The sequence below is a fragment of the Tursiops truncatus genome, chromosome 3 (assembly GCF_011762595.2).
Source record: "Tursiops truncatus isolate mTurTru1 chromosome 3, mTurTru1.mat.Y, whole genome shotgun sequence".
Taxonomy (NCBI): domain Eukaryota; kingdom Metazoa; phylum Chordata; class Mammalia; order Artiodactyla; family Delphinidae; genus Tursiops; species Tursiops truncatus.
In genome coordinates this window covers 115,555,723-115,573,884 of record NC_047036.1, presented here as the reverse complement: position 1 = coordinate 115,573,884, position 18,162 = coordinate 115,555,723, and the positions used below count along the sequence as shown (strand labels likewise).

At 48.0% G+C, this 18,162-nt stretch overlaps 1 protein-coding gene and 1 long non-coding RNA gene across 3 annotated transcripts in view; one reads left to right on the top strand and one right to left on the bottom strand.

Moving 5' to 3' along the window:
* The first annotated feature begins 5,635 nt into the window (after positions 1-5,635).
* Positions 5,636-14,452, top strand: LOC117311612 (uncharacterized). 2 transcript variants are annotated; one of them, XR_004525892.2, is made up of 3 exons: positions 5,659-10,271; positions 11,287-11,449; positions 13,160-14,452. It is a non-coding gene; the product is annotated as an uncharacterized lncRNA (long non-coding RNA). The 2 variants fall into 2 exon arrangements; XR_012330477.1 differs by having other exon boundaries at positions 5,636-11,449.
* The window catches only part of CTNNA1 (catenin alpha 1), a 178,401-nt gene continuing 174,611 nt past the window's right edge, over positions 14,373-18,162 (bottom strand). The window contains exons 17-18 of the mRNA XM_019924496.3: positions 16,628-16,762; positions 14,373-15,559 (exon numbers count right to left, since the gene is read on the bottom strand). Of these exons, the coding sequence (XP_019780055.1) occupies positions 15,272-15,559; positions 16,628-16,762 (423 nt within the window). The 3' untranslated portion in view covers positions 14,373-15,271. The remainder of the gene's footprint in view (positions 15,560-16,627; positions 16,763-18,162) is intronic.

Here is an 18,162-nt window from a genome sequence, read left to right as displayed (position 1 = left end):
TTGTCTGTCTGTTTACTGTGTGTCTGTGCAGACTGGGCACAGTGCTTTGGTGGTCTTTGGGTGATAGCGCCCTGAGGTCCCCTGGTGACGTGCTGGGTGGTCAGTCCAGGGCATCCAGTAACAGGCCCCGTGGGAAGGGTCTGGGCCCAGGAGTTGGAAAACCCCAGTTGGGACCCAGCTCTTTACCAGCCAGTGAGTGGCTCTGTGACTTTGGGAAGTCATTTAACTTCCCTGAGGCTGTTTCCTCATCTGTCAAAGGGGAATGCTATTAAATGAGAGAAAACATACATAAAGCACTACACCAGTGCCTGGCACTCGTGCTTGCCACCTCCTCACCCAGCTATGTCGGGAGGTCTGGGTAATCATCTCACTGCCCCCTTCATCCTGTGCCTACATATTAGTTTCAAGGCCACTGGCACTGGCAGAAGCCTGAGGGCATCTCCACACGCAGGGATGCGCAGGGATGCCGTGTCAGCCCAGGCAGCTGATGGGCGAGGCTGGAGCTTTTGGTGCTGGGGCCTGGGTGGTGGGACTGCGGTGGCTCCGTGCCCTCTGGAGGCCTTTGGGTGTAGGCCTAACTCTGGGAGAGGAGTAATCTCGATAAAGCTGGTAGTGGGAGCCCAGGACTGCCAGGCCCACCTTACAGGGCAGAGGTGCTTCTCTGTGCCCTTGCCCCTCTTCTGTGTCCGTGGTGATCTGCACTGAGCTGGAGGAGGCGGCCTTGGAGGCAGGGGCAGCCGAGCCTGACAAGTCGCTGCTCCCACCCCAGAGAAGCCGGGAGCCTGCCTCAGGTTGCCATGGCAACCCCTGCTCTGGGCTTTCCTGATTTGGATTCTGGTGCGTTTGTTTTTCTGCCTTTCCCAATGCACCAGAGGCTCACTCCTGCTGCTCAGGCAGCCCCTCCCAGCCTCCATGTAGAAGTCTCCCCATCCTGGCCTTGCATGTAGAAATCTCAGCTTCACTGAGCTGAGGAGAAACTGAGGCCCAGAGAAACCTGGGGCAAGTTGGTGGCTTCCTTCCCTGCAGTCTCTTCGCTCGGCCTCAGACCCTCCCCTGCCCACCTCATGCCACAACACACAGGAAGCCTGGGAGTGCTGCTGGCTGCAGAGAGCTCTCCCAGGAGGGTGGGAGGAAATGGCCAGAGAGGCTAAATGATCTGCCTGAGATCACACAGGTTGTGAGTGGCAGAGCTGGAGTTTGCTGGGCTGACCATGCTGTGGAAAACTTAAATGTTTGGCTCAGAAGAGTATCATTTTAATTTGACAGGCCGTGGTGGGAGGGCCAGGAGAGATGGCAGAGCAGGGCAGGGTACAGAAAGGAAGTGTTGGGACCTGGCTAAGGCCAAGGTCAAGAGTCTCTTTAAAGAGGGTGTCAGGAGACTCTCAGGTGGATTTGAGAGAGGGGGAAGGTGAGACATAGGGGAATGGGGCTGCCCTGGCACATGGAGAGGGGGGAGCTTGGACTTGGGAATAAGTCTGGTCTGAGTCTCGGTCCTGGCAGAGGTGAGCACTGAGGCTGTAGGAGCAGGTGCACTATTGGGATGAGGGCTGACAGAAATGTGGGGAGCTGTGGAAGGAGGGCTTGTGAGGCCCCTGTGGTAGTATCAGGCTAGGACTGAGGATCCCCAGAGCCATTGAAGCTTCTGTAACCACCAGGGTCTGATCTGGGATATGGGAAGGGGTTCCCACGGAAGGAGTGACACTAGTAGAGGCCTAATTGAGGACCCCGGTATCTCTTCTGCCCTCAGGTATGCTGCATAAAATAGCATACCTGTAAAGCAGAAAGGAGATTTTGGGCCATGAACTCTTGGGGAGAGGGGACCCTGGGGCCGAGAAAAGAGCATATGGGAGGTGAGAGAGGGGAGCCAGACCAGTGCCAGGCTGCCACAGCCGCGTGATGGGACCGTTTCTCCCTTCTTCTCCACTTCACATACACACAGACAAGGCATCAGGGCGGGTGAAGCTTGGTCTGCAGTCTGTCTTCTCAGTGGCCTCATCTGGGTTCATCATGGGCCTCTGACTTCTTGGTCCTGGACCCTGAAGCAGACCTTCCAGGGACACAGGCAGCAGTGTGACCCAGGGCTCAGGCTCAGGCTGCATGGGTGTGGATTCTGGTTCTGCCACCCAGTTCATCAGTGATGGTTGTCTGCAGGTCTAGGAGGAGCCCTTTTCTGCCTTCCCTTTGGGTGCCATCCTGGGAACAGTGCCCAGGGAGTGTGACCTGGGCTTGAAGTTAGGCAGAAAGTGGTAATGGCGGGCGGGCATAGTGACCAGACTTGGGGTGATTCAGCTTCCTGCCAGGGCCTGGAAGCCGTTTATTTCTTCTCGCACCCCTGTCACGTGGTGGGGCCCCAAGGCTCTTGGCCTTCTGGAAAGGACTGGACTGAGAGCTCTGACTGGCTGACACCCTGTAGTCCCTGGATGATTGCTGGTTCCCTGCTCCTCAGCTGGGCTGAACCAGGCCCTCTGTGCAGGAGGCTGACAGGGGTGGGGAGTAGGGTGGGGGGCCTAGGTCCTCTCCCCATCCCTCAGCAGGCTTGGTCTTTATTAATCCACTTGTTCATTCATTCTTTCATTCAAATTGTATTTGTTGAGCACTTACTCTGTGTTGGGCCCCCCTGGCCTGAGATTAGTAAATCACAGGCCCTGCCACCAGGGAGCTCACAGTCCGGTGGGGAAGCAGTTGAGCGTGACATATACTGTGGTAGGGGAAGCCTTGGTCAGTTGGAGCTGAGGAGACCCCTCACCTAGTTGAAGAGGTCAAGGAAGGCCTCCCAGAGCCAGTGGTAGCCAAGCTGTAGCCTGAAGGACATTTGAAGAGCAAGCCAAGTGGAGTGGGGAAAGGGTTTCCAGCCTGAAGGTAGAAGAAGGCCTGAGGTTGAGAGAGAGTGGTCCATTTGAGGAACCCAGAAGTTCACCATAGGTGGAGGAAGTGCCAGGGGTGAAGGGCCAGGTGGCCAAGGTGGAGCCACAGAAGTCAAGGGGACCATATTCTCCAGCAGCCTACCAGCCTTGCCAGGGAGTGCACCCTCGTCCCGATACAGCAGGGAGCAAGGGGTGAGTTTTAAGCATTCTCCTGGCTGCTGCTCAATTCATTTATTCAGTCCTTCATTCACAAACAAATCTGATTTAGGACTACTAGAACCCAGGTGCTGTTCTAGGGCATGAAGTGGTAAGTGGAACAGTAGAGGTGTGTGTGGGGTAGACCCTGACTAATAAGTATGTAATATGATGTCCGACAGTGAGTGCTGAAAGCTATGAAGAAAAATAAAGCCTGAAATGGGGTTAAAGAGTGTCAGGGAAGGCCTCTCTGAGGAGGTGCTGTGTGAACAGAAGGAAGCGGGGCAGTGAGCCCTGTGGGGATCTGGGGAAGTGCTTTGTAGACCAAGGGAATATCAGAGGCAGGAACATGGCTGGGTGTTGGAAGAAAAGCAAGAGTCAGTGGAAGGGAGAATAGTAAGCAACATGGGGAGGGCAGATCCTGGCTGCTCTGGTAAGGACTTGAGCTTCTTTGCGATGGGAGCCATTGGAAAGTTGTGAGCAGAGGAGAGACCCGACGTGACTGACATTTTAGCAGGATCACTCATGTTGCTGTGGTGAGAATAGATGACATGGGCAGGAACGAAGCAGGAGGCCCATGCGGGGTGTGATGTAGAATCTAGGTGAGAGCTGATACGGTGTGAACCAGGGTGACGATAGAGAAGGTGGTGTGAAGTGGTCAGACTCCAGATGTGTTTTAAAGGTCAAGCTGAGAGGACTTGCTGACTGACTACATGTGGTGTGTGAGGAAAGAAGAGTCAAGGATGAAGCCCTACCCGGGGACTTGAGCAAACTGGTGTGTGGAGATGCTGTTTACAAAGTGGGAGGATAGAAGAGTAGGGGAAAAAAGATTGGGGCCTTGTGGTGGGTGTTGTTTTGACATGTTTGTATTGAGATATTGATTGGACATTCCAGTGGGGATGCTGAATAGGCAGCTGGAGAGAGTCTGGAGCTGAGGGAAGAGGCCACCTGTGAAGAGAGAAACTCAGAAGCAGTGTGTGATGGAGCTAGCTCATAGCAGTGTGTGAGGCATGTGGATATGAGAAACATTGTGAGCTGGTTGTGGAACACAGCCATTGTTAAAAATCAAATTGGGGGGCTTCCCTGGTGGCGCAGTGGTTGAGAGTACGCCTGCCGATGCAGGGGGCGTGGGTTTGTGCCACGGTCCGGGAGGATCCTGCGTGCCGCGGAGCGGCTGGGCCCGTGAGCCGTGGCCGCTGAGCCTGCGCGTCCGGAGCCTGTGCTCTGCAGTGGGAGAGGCCACAGCAGTGAGAGGCCCGCGTACCGCAAAAAAAAAAAAAAAAAAAAAAAATCAAATTGGGGACTTCCCTGGCAGTCCAGTGGTTGAGACTTTGCCTTCCAGTGCAGGGGGTGCGGGTTCGATCCCTGGTTGGGGAGCTAAACTCCCACATGCCTCGCGGCCGAAAAACCAAAACATAAAATAGAGGCAATACTGTAACAAATTCAATAAAGACTTTAAAAATGGTCCACATCAAAAAAATCTTTAAAAAAATCAAATTGTATATACTTAAAATTAAATATTAAAAGAACAAAGGTAATTTTTAAAAACTAGTAAAAGAGCAAATTAAACCCAAAGAAAGCAGAAGAAAAGAAAATAATAAAGATAAAAGCAGAAACCAATAAAGTTGAAGACAGAAAAACTAAAGAAAATCAGTGAAATGAAAAGATGGTTCTTTGAAAAAGAATCCAATCAAAAAATGGGCAGAGGACCTAAATAGACATTTCTCCAAAGAAGACATACAGATGGCCAAGAGGCACATGAAAAGATGTTCAGCATTGGTAATTATTAGAGAAATGTAAATCAAAACTACAATGAGATATCACCTCACACCTGTCTGAATGTCTGTCATCAAAAAACCCACAAACAGGGACTTCGCTGATGGTCCAGTGGTTAAGACTTCACACTCCCAATGCAGGGGGCCCGGGTCCAATCCCCGGTAGGGGAACTACATGCTGCAACTAAGAGCCCTCATGCTGCAATGAAGATCCCGTGTGCCACAACTAAGACCCGGCACAGCCAAATAAATGTATATATTTTAAAAATCCACAAATGATAAATGCTGGAGAGCGTGTGGTGAAAGGGAACCCTCCTACACAGTTGGTGGGAATGTAAATTGATACAACCACTGTGGAGAACAGTATGGAGGTTCCTTAAAAAACTAAAAATAGAACTACCATATGATCCAGCAATCCCACTCCTGGGTGTATATCTGGAGAAAAACATGGTCCGAAAGGATACATGCACCCCAGTGTTCATTGCAGCACTGTTTACAGTAGCCAAGACATGGAAGCCACCTAAATGTCCATTGACAGAGGAATGGATAAAGAAGATGTGGTACATATATACAATGGAATATTACTCAGCCATTAAAAAAAGAACAAAATAATGCTATTTGCAGCAACATGGATGGACCGATGGACCTAGAGATTGTCATACTGAGTGACGTAAGTCAGACAGACAAAGAGGAATATTGTATATCACTTATATGCAGAATCTAAAAAAAAAATGATACAAATGAACTTATTTACAAAACCCAAACAAACTAACAGACTTAGAGAATGAACTTATGGTTACTGGGGGTGGTGGGGGGGAAGGGTTGGGCGGGGAGGGATAGTTAGGGAGTTTGGGATTGACTTGTACATGCTGCTATATTTAAAATGGATAACCAACAAGGACCTACTGTATTAGCACAGGAAACTCTGCTCAATATTATGTAACAACTTAAATGGTAAAAGAATTTGAAAAAGAATAGATGCATGTATATGTATAACTGAATCACTTTGCTGTACACCTGACACTAACAACATTGTTAATCAACTATACTCCAATATAAAATAAAAAGTAAAAGAGAAAAAAAAAAGAAAAGCACTTATTAGCCCAGCCGCTGAGGGGGCTTTCTGGGGGCTTATTGGTAAGAACATGAGGAGAAGCAACTGTCAGTCCGGGTAAAAGCTACCCTTTGCTAATACCTCTTGCCTTGGTAAAGGCGACACCTTTCTTAGGTGGTGGTTGGAGCAGCAGCCAGAGGAGATCAGCCTGCCCGTGGGCACCTGCACCACTGTTCCCTAGCAACGTGCTCTAGCAGCGATGGACTTTTATGCTGGCAGATGGAAGTCAGATCTTGGTTGGCAAAGCCTTCTCTCCGGAGAAGCTAAAACTCATAGAAAAGGTACATCTTAACTAAGGTGTAGTTGGACTTTATTCCTTTTATCTCACCTTGCCTGGTACAATAGGGTAATTAATCTATCATTTGTTTTGAGTATGTTTAATTTCTTTATTGGTTTATTAAGAGACATCCTGTATTCTCTTGGCTAGTGATATTATTATAATTCCCACAGTGAATTTATGTTAAATAAATTGCAAAGACAAAAAAAAAAAAAAGAATTACAGATCAGCATCCCTCATAAGTGATGAGGTTGGGGGTCTTGGGGAGGGGAGATCTTGGAGGCTGTGGTAAGTACTTCAGATTTTTCCGCAGTCCCTAGTAAAATCTTCAGTGCGAGCTCCTCGACAGAATATTAGCAAATTGAATGTAGCAGTATATAAAAAGATACATCATCACCAAGTGGCTGTTTATCCTGGGAATACAAGACTAGTTCAACTCAAATCACCACATAAATAGACTAAAGAAGAAAAAGCCACATGATCATCCCAATAGATGCAGAAAGAACATTTGACAAAATTCAGTATCCATTCTTAATAAAAACTCTCAGCAAATCAGGAACTAAGGGAACTTCCTTAACCTGATGAAGGGAAACCACATAAAAACCTACAGCAAACCTCAATAGTCAAAGACTGACTTCTTTTTTTCTAAGATTGGGAACAAAGCAAGAATGCCGGCTCTCACCTCTCCTTTTCAATATCGTACAGGAAATCCTGGGCAGTGTGGTAAGGCAAGAAAATGAAATAAAAGGCATACTGAATGAAAAAGAAGAAATAAAACTGTCTCTATTCATAGATGACACAATTGTCAGTGTAAAAAAATCCCATGGAATGTACAAAAAACTCTCCTAGAAATACCAATACGTTTAACATGCTCCTGAGGTCAACATACAAAAATCAACTGTATTTCTATATACAACTGGGAATTGAATTTAAAAAACAAACATTTACAATAGCAGTGAAACAAATGAAATATGTATAAATCTAGTAAAGTAATATGCAGGGTTTTTATGCTGAAAACTACAAAACACTGATGAAAAAAAGTTAAAAAATCTAAATAGAGAGACACACTGTGTTCATGGGTTGGAAGACTTAATATTGTTAAGTCCGCCACCTAAATTGACCTATAGATTCATTGCAGTCCCAAGTAGGAATTTCTTAGATATCAAGAGTCTGATTTGAATATACAGAAATGCAAAGGAATTGGAATCGCTAAAACAACCTTGAAAAAGAGGAATACAGGACTTCCCTGTTGGCGCAGTAGATAAGAATATGCCTGCCAATGCAGGGGACACGGCTTCAAGCCCTGGTCCAGGAAGATCCCACATGCCGCGGAGCAGCTAAGCTCATGTGCCACAACTACTGAGCCTGCGCTCTAGAGCCTGCACGCCACAACTACTGAGCCCACGTGCCACAACTACTGAAGCCCGCATGCCTAGAGCCCGTGCTCCACAACAAGAGAAGCCACCGCAAGGAGAAGCCCACACACTGCAACAAAGAATAGCCCCCACTCGCCACAACTAGAGAAAGCCTGTGCACAGCAATGAAGACCCAATGCAGCCAAAAATAAAATTAAAACTTCTTTTAAAAAAAGAGGAATACATTTGGAGGACTCATACTAGTTGGTCCTAAGACTTACTACAAAGCTATAGTAATCAAGACAGTGTGGCATTGGTCAAAGAATAGACACATAAATCAATAAATCACAACAGAGTTCAGAAATAGACCCACACAAATATAGTTAATTGAGTTGACAGAGTGCAGAGACACTTCAGTGGAGAAAGATTCGTCTTCAATAAATGATGTAGCAACAACTGGACAGCCATGTTTTAGGAAATGAACCTTGACCTATACCTGTCATCTTATACAAAATTTAACTCAAAACCAAACATAGACCTAAATGAAAAATTATAAAACTTTTAGAAGAAAACAGGAAATAAATCTTTGTGACCTTGTGTTAGGCAGAGTTCTTAGCTACAACACCAGAAGCACAATTCATAAAGTTAAAAATTGATAAATTGAACAACATCAGAATTAGAAACTTGATCTGTGGAATTAAGAAAATAAAAAGACAAGCCAAAAACAGGGAGAAAATACTTGCAAATTATATATCTGACAAAGGTTTATATCCAGAATATATAAAGAATCCTCAAAACAAGAAAATAGTCAACTCAGTTTAAAAAAATAAAGATTTGAAAAGACATTTCACCAAAGTAGATATACAAATGACAGATAAGCAAATGAAAAGATGCTCAGTGTCATTAGTTGTTAGGGAAATGCACATTAAAACCACAACGAGACATGGATAGACACCTATTAAAGCGGCTTAAAAAAAAACCCTGAACACAGCCTGACAATTGCACATGCTGGTGAGGATGCAGAGCAACTGGAATGCTCATATGTTATGGGGGGAACACAGATGATGTGTTTCTAAAGAAGAAAAAGCCACATGATCATCCCAATAGATGCAGAAAGAATATTTGACAAAATTCAATATCCATTCCTAATAAAAACTCTCAGCAAATTAGGAACAGAAGGGAACTTCCTTAACCTGATGAAGGGAAACCACATAGAAACCTATAGCAGACCTCAAACTCAATAGTCAAAGACTGACTTCTTTTTTTCTAAGATTGGGAACAAAGCAAGAACGCTGGCCACTATGGAAAACAGTTTGGTAGTTTCTTATAAAGTTCAACATGTTCTTATCATACAGAATCCCAGTCTCACTCCTAGGTATTTACCCAAGATAAATAAAAATCTTTGTTTATACAAAAACTTGTACATGAATATTTATATCAACTTTATTTGTAACAAAACTAGAAACAATTAAAATGTTCCTCATCTGGGGATGGATGGACCAATGTGGTAATCCATGCACTGCTTCTGCTCCACAGTGGGAAGGAATGGACTGCTGATGCCCACAGCAAACACATGGGTCTCAGATGCATGCTGCTGATTGAAAGAAGCCAGACTCAAAAGGCTGCAAATCTTTTGCTTTATTTATGTGACAGTCTGGAAAAGACAGAACTATAGGGAAAGCGTTTTGTCAGGACTTAGGGGACATTTCCACGACATTGGGGTAGCACAGGGGAATCTTGGGGAGGGCATTGGAACTGTTTTGTATCTTGGTTGTGGTGGTGGTTACACAACTCTACGCATGTGTCAAAACTCAGAATTGTGAACCAAAAAGAGTGAATCTTAATCCGTGTAAATTTATAGCTGAAAAATTTTAAGGTAATAAATATTCAGAACGTATCCTTTCCTAACGTTTGACTGTTATCTCTGCTCCTGAGATTACTTCCGTCTATTGCATCTAGTGGTGGAAACGCTTCTCTTCCTGTGCTTCTGTGCTTCTCTTCCCAGTTCCACCGTCAGGACACTGCGTGGGTAGCTGGAAATCTGATGTGGTGGGAGTATTTACACCATAGAAGTTGGGAAATGCTACAGACCAAGGCTTAATTTATTGTTTTGTTGATTGTCTAGACTTGAGAAAGTGATGACGAAAACGTTAATGCCAATTAAACTTAAAGTGTGTCATCTATACATAGCACAAAAAATTGAGGAAATTGTCTTACAGTATTTGACAACTAGTACTGATTCAGCAAAGAGGTCACTCACTGACAAACAAGTAAAATTCTCACACATATATTTCTGTTGTTTTACTTCCGTACTCCTTAAGGTAAACAAAAATATCAACCAATATTCATGTCAGAGCCAGACTGTTGGCTGCAACCATAGGTTGGCTATGGATGCAAGAGTTCAGCAAAAATCAAAGCCTCAGTGGAATTTAAAGAATATTGCATATTTTGTTATTTGGGAATTGTGTGCTATAATTCCTTTATAGGAGTAAAATGTATAACGAAATGTATGGTTATATATGCAGTCTCTCCCAACCCCACCCTGAAAAGCTGGTTGTTGCACATTATCCAGCAAACCACTGCTTAGGAATCACTGGAAACAAGGAAGAGAAGAGGACCAAGGTCAGAGGCCTGGACCAGCTCAACATTAGAGATCAAGAGAAAGAGCTGGTAAAGGATATCAGGAGCAGGGTAAGTGAAGGGTGTGGAGGTGGAAATCTAGCAAAAGTGTGACAGGGAAGGAGGGAGTGGCTGCCGGCTGCATGTGCTGCTGAGAGAAGGGCTGGACAGTGTAGGGAGAATGGTGGCCGGCTGTGGAGATGGGGTCTGAACACTCACCTGAGGAGCTCTGTGTAAGGGGAGGGGAGACATGGACTCAGAAAAGCTTTTTGTCTTTTTTTTTTTTAAACTCTGGGAGCTATCAGAACTTTTTGTGTGTGCTGATGAGAATGATCCGGGGGGAAGGAAAACTTGGCGAGGCAGGAAATGGAGGGGAGAATTGAGGGGTAAAATCCTTGAGTGGGCCAGGATCCAGTGACTAGTCAGGGGGTGGCCTTACCCAGGAGCCTGGAGAATTCCTGCATCCTGACAGGCAGAGTCCTGAGGACCCGTGCAGGGATGGGGCAGGTGTGGTGGGAGCGTGAGGGTGCTGCCGGCCTCCTTGAGTCAGCCTCCTGGGAGGAAGACTGGGGGCACCAGCCCCTTTGCTGCTGTCTAGGGCTCCAGAGGGATGGTCAGAACCTGGGCTTTAGAGGGACTGGATCTTGCGGCTGGGAGGAGGGGCTGGGCGGCTTGTGAGCTGTGTAACTTGGGCTCCGTGCCTGAGTCAGTTCCCACAACTGTGAAGTTTGAGGGGCAAGAATAGCAGCAACACCTCACAGGCTGTAAACAAGCAACGGGGCGGGGGGGGGGGATGTGGGTAAAGGCCTGACGGGGGCCCTGGGTGTCCCCAGCATGTGGCCGCTCCTCCTTTCTTCTTGCAATGGGGTGGTGACCCTGGCCTGGCTGGAGAGCGGAAGCTGTGAGGATTAAGGCTGCAGAGGGGAGGTGGGGTCTTTGAAGTGTCTGCCTAGGCTCTGTGGGAGGCGCTGCAGGGCAGGGGGGAGGGCAGCTGGGCTCTGCCCACCCTGTGCACAGGTCGTGGCCAGAACAGGTGTGTGGGGCAGCCAGGCCCAGAATGCCAGGCTGATGAGGCGCTGTCCGGCAGGGAGCTGGCCAGGCCTCACCGGAGGAGGTGTCATGGAGGGAGATGATACTGAGGGTCACCGCTGCCCTGGCTGAGAAGCAAGAAGCCTCAGGATGCTGAGGGGAGACAGTTCTCTTGGCGGTAGCCAAGGGGCAGGAGCAAATCCCCCCAAGGACATGGTGAGGTGAGTCTCCCCTGAGCTCAGCCCAGGCCACGCCGCTTCCGATCATGGTCTCTGAGGAGGGCAGAGGAGGGTCTCAGGACTTCTGGGCAAGGCCTCTGGTGCCTCCTCAGTGACCTGCTCTCTGCCTTCTAGTGTCTTCTGATAGATTGGTTTAAAGCAATGAATCACTCGAATGGTTCAACAGCTATTTGTCAAGCACGTGCCAGGCCCTCTGCTGGGCAATGGGGTGACCAAGACCAATGCTGTTTGCCCAAGGAATGCAGGACAGTCCTGTGAGGGCTGGCGCCGTGATACCACGTGCCATGGCCAAGAGGGCCAAGCCAAGGCCTGATGAGCAGGAATGGTTGTGGGCCACTGTTTCCCATTGTGGTATTGATACAAGGGATGATTTTAGGTGATGCATGAATGAGCATTTACTAAAATTATTTTAACGTGTATTAGAAAAAATGTAGCACATCAAACATGATTTCATAGATATTGCTTAAGGGGAGGCGAAGTTGAACAAAAGTCAGTCTTCTTAGGTAAATAATGGTATTAAGGTTGGGATGGCAAAGGTGATGACTGGGACATGCAAGTGATGGGCTCACAGGGAGAGCACGGGTGTGTCCCAGGAATCGCTTCCAGGGGGCAGTGTGGGTGTAGAGGGCAGGGTCATAGTGCCAGGCATTCTTGAGGCAGGCATGGGGGGCCCCAGAGGATTATATACAGAGGCTCGACTCTTGAGAAGCTTTTGGAAGCTTCCTTTGCCACCAGGTGGAGAATGGATAAAGGATGCTGGGGGCTGAGGGAGGTGGCTGTCCAGACGAGGGGTGGGGCTCAGTCTCTAAGAAGTAGATGGGCTGAGTGGGGAGTTAGACTGGATGGTAACCTGGCACTGGGGTGCAGGGCTGTAGGACATCAGCGGATGGGGTGAAGCAGCTGGGGACAGATGGGCATCTGAAGCCCGGAAGACAGTTTCGGAGTGTGACAAACTGATGGCAACAAAAGCCATGCAAATGTTCCAAGCGTCAGCACGGATTCTGAGTCAGCCAGGAGGAATGGTTGAGTAAAGGGAGGCCAGTGCCTGTGGGCCTGGCCCCGCGCGAGGGACCCCCAGGTGGCTATTTACTGTGTCCTGAGCCTTGGAGAGTCAGTGATAACAAAATCAAGGATTCCCGTCCCTGTGAAGCTTACAGTAGAAACAAATGGATGCGTAAATAGTTCAAAGCTATGAACAAGGAGGGCAGGGTAAGGATTTATCAGGGGAGGTCTTTCTGATAAGGGGACTTTTGACAAGACACCTGAAGGCGATCCTGAGAAGAAATAGGGGTCTCTGGGGAAAGTGGAACCACAAGTGTAAAGGGCAAATGACAAAGATTGGTGAGAGGAAAGGCCAGAGACAACAAGAGGCCATACCTGTCATTTAGGACTCTGGCTTCTAGAACGCGGAAGCCACTGAAAGGTTTGAGCTAAAAGAATGACATGCTCTGACTTGTATATAGGGGTTACGGTGACTGCCGTGGGAGCAGGACCATCAGGGAAGCCTGGCGGTGGGTAGCCTACTGCAATGGTCTGCGTACAGACATGGGAGCCACCTCCTGGCATGTGCCCTCCAACCGTGGACCAGGGGTGGTCTGTGTCACCAGTAGAATACTGAAGGGATGACGTATTGCTTTTGAGATCAGGTTTTTATAAAACACTGTAGCTTCCATCTGGTTGCCGTTCTCTCAGATCATTCACTCTGGTGGGAGGCAGCTGCCATGAGAAGGCCCACCTGGCACGAACCGAAGCCTTCTGCCCACCTGCCATGTGAAAGAGCCTGGAAGTGGACCCTCCAGCTCACAAGCCTCCAGAGACTGCAGCCTCGTAAGAGACCTTGAGTCAGAACCACCCACTAAGCTGCCCCTGGATTCCTGACCTTCAGCAACTGTGAGGTGATAATTGTTGTCTTAGCTGCTAAGTTTTAGGCCAGTTTGTTACACACTAATAGAAATTAATGCAGCGATGAGGGCTTAGACCAGGTGATGGCAAGCGGAACTGGTGAGAAATAGTTGGACCCAGCATGTATTTCAAAGGGAAGAATCTGGACAGGTCCAGTTTGAGATACTTACGGAGACATTCAAGTGGAGACTTCAGGAAGCACGCAGTTATAAAAGTCTAGTTCTGGGAGAAGTTGGCATTTGGATGGTATTTAAAGTCAGGAGTCTGGCTAAGATCAGGAATCAGCAGAAACAGAGAAGAGGCCCAGGGGTTGAGCCCTGGGACAGCGCAACTTAGAACAACTAGGAAGAGGAGGAGAAGGAGCTCCCAGTAAGGAAGACAGGAAACGAGGGCGAGGTGCTCTGGAGGACAGGGGAGGAGCTGTCAGGAGGGAGGGCGTGTTCACCTGGGCCGCTGATAGGGTGAGGACAGTAAGATGGAATGGAGGATGGTGATAGGATGGTGGGGCAGAGAGCTGACTGGATGGCAGGGACGGAAGTGAGGAAGAGGAGACAAGGACTACACACATTTCTTTAGGGAGTTTTGCTTAAGTGGGGATGTTGGCTAGGAAAGGACATGGGGTTGAGGAGGCTGGGTATCTTTAAGGCAGCCGTTACCATGGTATGGTTGCAAACTAATGGGGATGATTCAGCAGAGAGGGGGTGACATCCAGGGAAATATCAAGGATGCCTCCGAGGTTCTGACCTGCACCTTGAAGCACGGACATGTGAATTCCCATTGTGGGCATGGCCTTCCCTGCTGGGCTGGCACGGAAGCTGCAAGGAGGTGCGGCCCTCAGCCTAGAGCCATAGGCATGGTCTCCTCACTGGGCAGTACCGTCCAGGGAACGAGGGACAGCGGGAGGGCCCAGAGCACTGCAGATGCTGCAGGCAAATCCAGGAGATGTTTAGTGTAAAACTAGACTCCACTGGAAGGCAAAGAAAAGGACTCTGGCCCCTTAGACTTGGTTTCATTTTGGACTTTATTGGGAAAAGTTAGTGTAAAAAACATTCAAATTCATAAAATTTAAATAAGAAAGTAAAATTATACCTTGTAGCTATAGTAATCACAAATAAGGTAAGTCTAAATTACTGCCTAAGCAAACACTATTTTGTCAGGCTTCTCTTATAAGCCCAAGGCAGGAAACACTGCAATTATTAGAAGTGAGCCCAATGATGAATTTGCATTGCATTTGAAGCTGAAGAAAGGGAAAAAAGCATGTTCTGGTTACAGCATCACAACATTCTAGCCTGAAAAAAGCAACTTTATTCATGTCCTGCAGCAGAGTACATTAGTTATTGTAACCATGCATTAAAATTCTCACATCATAAAGAGAGTAATCAGTTTTCTTCATGATACATTTATGTTTGACTCAGTTTCATGTTGTTTGTCCCTCTGAAGACCTTTCTGGGAATGTTCCTTTTTCCAGGGCCTCCTAAGATGCCCAGGTTGCTTACTCTGGGTCATCTTTGGTCATTTAATACCAGTCGAACTGGTGGAAGCCCTCTCCATGAACCAAGGTGGAGTCAGACCCCCCCCCCCCTTCTCTCAAACCCTACAGCTGCCACCACTAGGAGGACAGGCATCTCAACTTGGTCAGCAGTGTTACTAAGTTGTTAATGTGGGATTCTCTTTGGTTATGGAATTTTTACGCTTATAAAAAAATATAGCTAGAAATACGCTCCTGACTTCTAAAAGTACTTTTGACTGACTTAAACACAAGTATGTCTTTGCAAAATTCACCAGCTTGGCCAGGTCTGAAATCTATTTTCCTATGGAATCTAACATCAGTGTTCTATTTAGCAAATACACGAGTGAAGAACAGTGACAGATCTTTAGAAGCCCTGAGGGCTGGGGACAGCCTTAGATGCTGTCCATGGCTTTGAACTCGCTGAGGGCCTGCACAGGGTTCACATGCTTCTTCTGAGATGCCCTCTTAATCTTGGTCTGTGTCTCATCCTGTTTCTCTCTCTTAACCAAGGGCTTTTTCTCAGGCGCCTTCATCTTCCATGACACAGCAGGGAGGTTAAGGGAAGCCATCCCCTGAGACTTCTGGTATTTGGTGGAGGCCACATAGGACGCCTTCACTGTCTGCACCACAGCGTTCATCAAGTTCTTAGCAGCTTGGATCAGGGACATGGCACTGTCCACCTAAGAGGCAGAAAGGTAGGTGAGGAGCACAGGCCTGACCTCCAACCCCACATGTACCCAGGGGCCTGGGTCTAGGTACCGGAGGGCCTGGACCCTCCGGTCCAGCTGGAGGCTGTCAGTCCCTGGCAGTGGAGTCCCGACTCCTCCTGGACCAGGACAGGGCAGGGCAGCAGCCCTGCTCCTGATTGGCTCTCCCAGTGACTGGGTGCTCTTATCCAAATACCCTGAAAATGCCTGTGTTTCAGGTCTTTTGAAGAAGGAAGGAGTGATATAAACCTAAGGTACCATTACCTTACCTGCCCCCACCCCTCAACAAGTTTTCATTCACTCAAGTTGGGGGAGGATCTGCCAAAATCTTTTGAGTGATGGCAGAGCTATAACCATAAGCACCGAGAACAGCCACGGACAGCCATGGTGCAGGGGGAGATGGCAATAAGTCAGCCTCCTAGACAGAGACGCCCCCAGTGCTTTCAGTAATGACCCGGGGAGTCTCCTCTCTCATTTAGAGAATACAGATAATTGCTCCCCAGAGACAGGGGCATTTATGTTGCAGCAGGTAAGCAAATGGTATGAGTATGTCCAACATACCAAGTCTTCTTTGAAAGGAAATTCTGTGGGGTTTAGCAGAAGCCACAGGGCTTCAGTGGAGCGAGATGTCCTCTTTCCCCTGCCCAAGGTGACAAGGGGTCCAGAACTGTGACATGGTAAACAGACAAGGGAAGAGATACTACTTGGGAACTCTGAGAGTGGAGGGGGTGTGAGAAAGCCTATATGTCATCTCTGCAATCTCTGAACAGGCTCAGTTCTTTCTGGGGGAAGAAAAGCGATGAAGACAAAAATACTTTTACCTATGGGGTGGTCAACAAAGGGGAAGAGGCAAGCACTGTAAGAGCTCCTAGCTGTCACCAACCATGCTAAGCAGAGCTGCAGTTCTGCAGGAAGTAGCCAATGTGCAGCCCTTGGCCTCTGAGGACGGCCTCTGAGGACCAAGAGGAAACTTCCAGTTTTCCCACAGCACACTTCCTAGCACGTTCCCACTAACCAGCTCTCTTCACAGATGGAACTTACCCCGGAGACGACCAGCTCCCCACCGAGGTTCTGCACCTCAGCCTTGACTTTGCTGCAGATGTTGAGCTGGTGGCAGTAGAGGGCGATGCGCTGCAGGTAGGCCAGCAGGTCCTGCTTGCAGGCTGAGTCTGGGCACTGACGGGAGAGCGGAATTAGCACCAAGCACTCTGAGCCCGGCCCAAACACACCCACCCCCACAGATATTTCTGAAAGGCTCAGTGTGCCACCAGCTCTTCACTCCTTGCTTGAGCAAAGGGCAAGATAGGAGTTACCCAATTACCTGGGGCCATCATAGCCCTAGGCTACTCTCTGCTGCAGCCCCTGCCCCTAGCCCCTAAAGGTGAAAAATAGCCTCAGCAAGCGAGAGTCTAGTTCTGGAGAAAAGTGAGAGTGCTGTGAGCTAGGTGATAACCATCCAAATAGCTCTTCTGCTCAGAGGGACTTTATCTGCTCAGTTATGATGCACTCTGTAAACACCTGATGAAAGGAGGGTCATTTTAGGCAAAGATGGAGAACGGGTGAGTCAACCAAAGCAAGAAGAGCACGTGGGAGCTGTGGGGTCCCGACCAGTCACAGGGAAATGCCCGTCTTGCTGCCAAAGCTCAGGGCCAACTTCGGAGACGTCACCCAAAGAAGGAACAGAGCACCCTCTCTCAAGTGTTTATGCAAAAACTCCCTCCTGTGAGGCTGGGGTGCAGACCATGCTGGAGATTTAGAATTTTATTCTGAGAAGCTACTGAAGCATGGCAGAGCCATACCTCATTTGCATTTTAAGGTGATCATATAAGAAGACTGTGTTGGCAACTGTGTGGAGGCTGGAGTGCAGAGGAGAGAGCAGGAAATCAGTGAGGAGAGGCCACAGTTTTGCAGGCGTGGGCCATGCATGCCAGGACTCAGCTGGGGGCTGCTAAGAGGGAAGGACCAGATAGATGGTGTTGAGATTCGTGTGGCTAGTAGAAGCACCAGGGCTGAGTATCGGTTATTACATGAAAGACGGGAGTTGAGGATACTTCCCAATCTTTGGCTTGAGCAATGAGAAACCACTGTCACTTGTCCCACAACCCCAATGCAGGCTGAGCGTGTGGATACTTCAGGGAAAGGAGTGGGAAGGGTTTGTAACTACAGCTGACAATATCTTGGAGCATCAAGGGAAATATATTGTAAACTTTCCAGGAGGTAGGAACCACATTTTTTTGGACATATCGATACAGAGAATGAAGGGATGAAGGCTGGGTGATTGAGGACATAGATGTCTGTCCCCAGTTGGGCACGTCAGCCTTCCAAAAGCACTAGCCAAAAGGGCTCCTGATTCTCACATGAAATACTGCAATACTTCCACAAGAAGAGGCTCTTATACACCTAGTTTCAGTGTATTATTAGGGCTTGCAGAATTAGCTCCTGCCCAGAGCTGACATCCTGAAGAGATCTGAGAGATAATAAACAACAGTAAAGGCTGGTTTTAGCTGTCAACCAAGGGAAGATTTCAGGACATACACACCTGCTCCAGAGATGTGCTGTAATGCAAACTGGGCCTG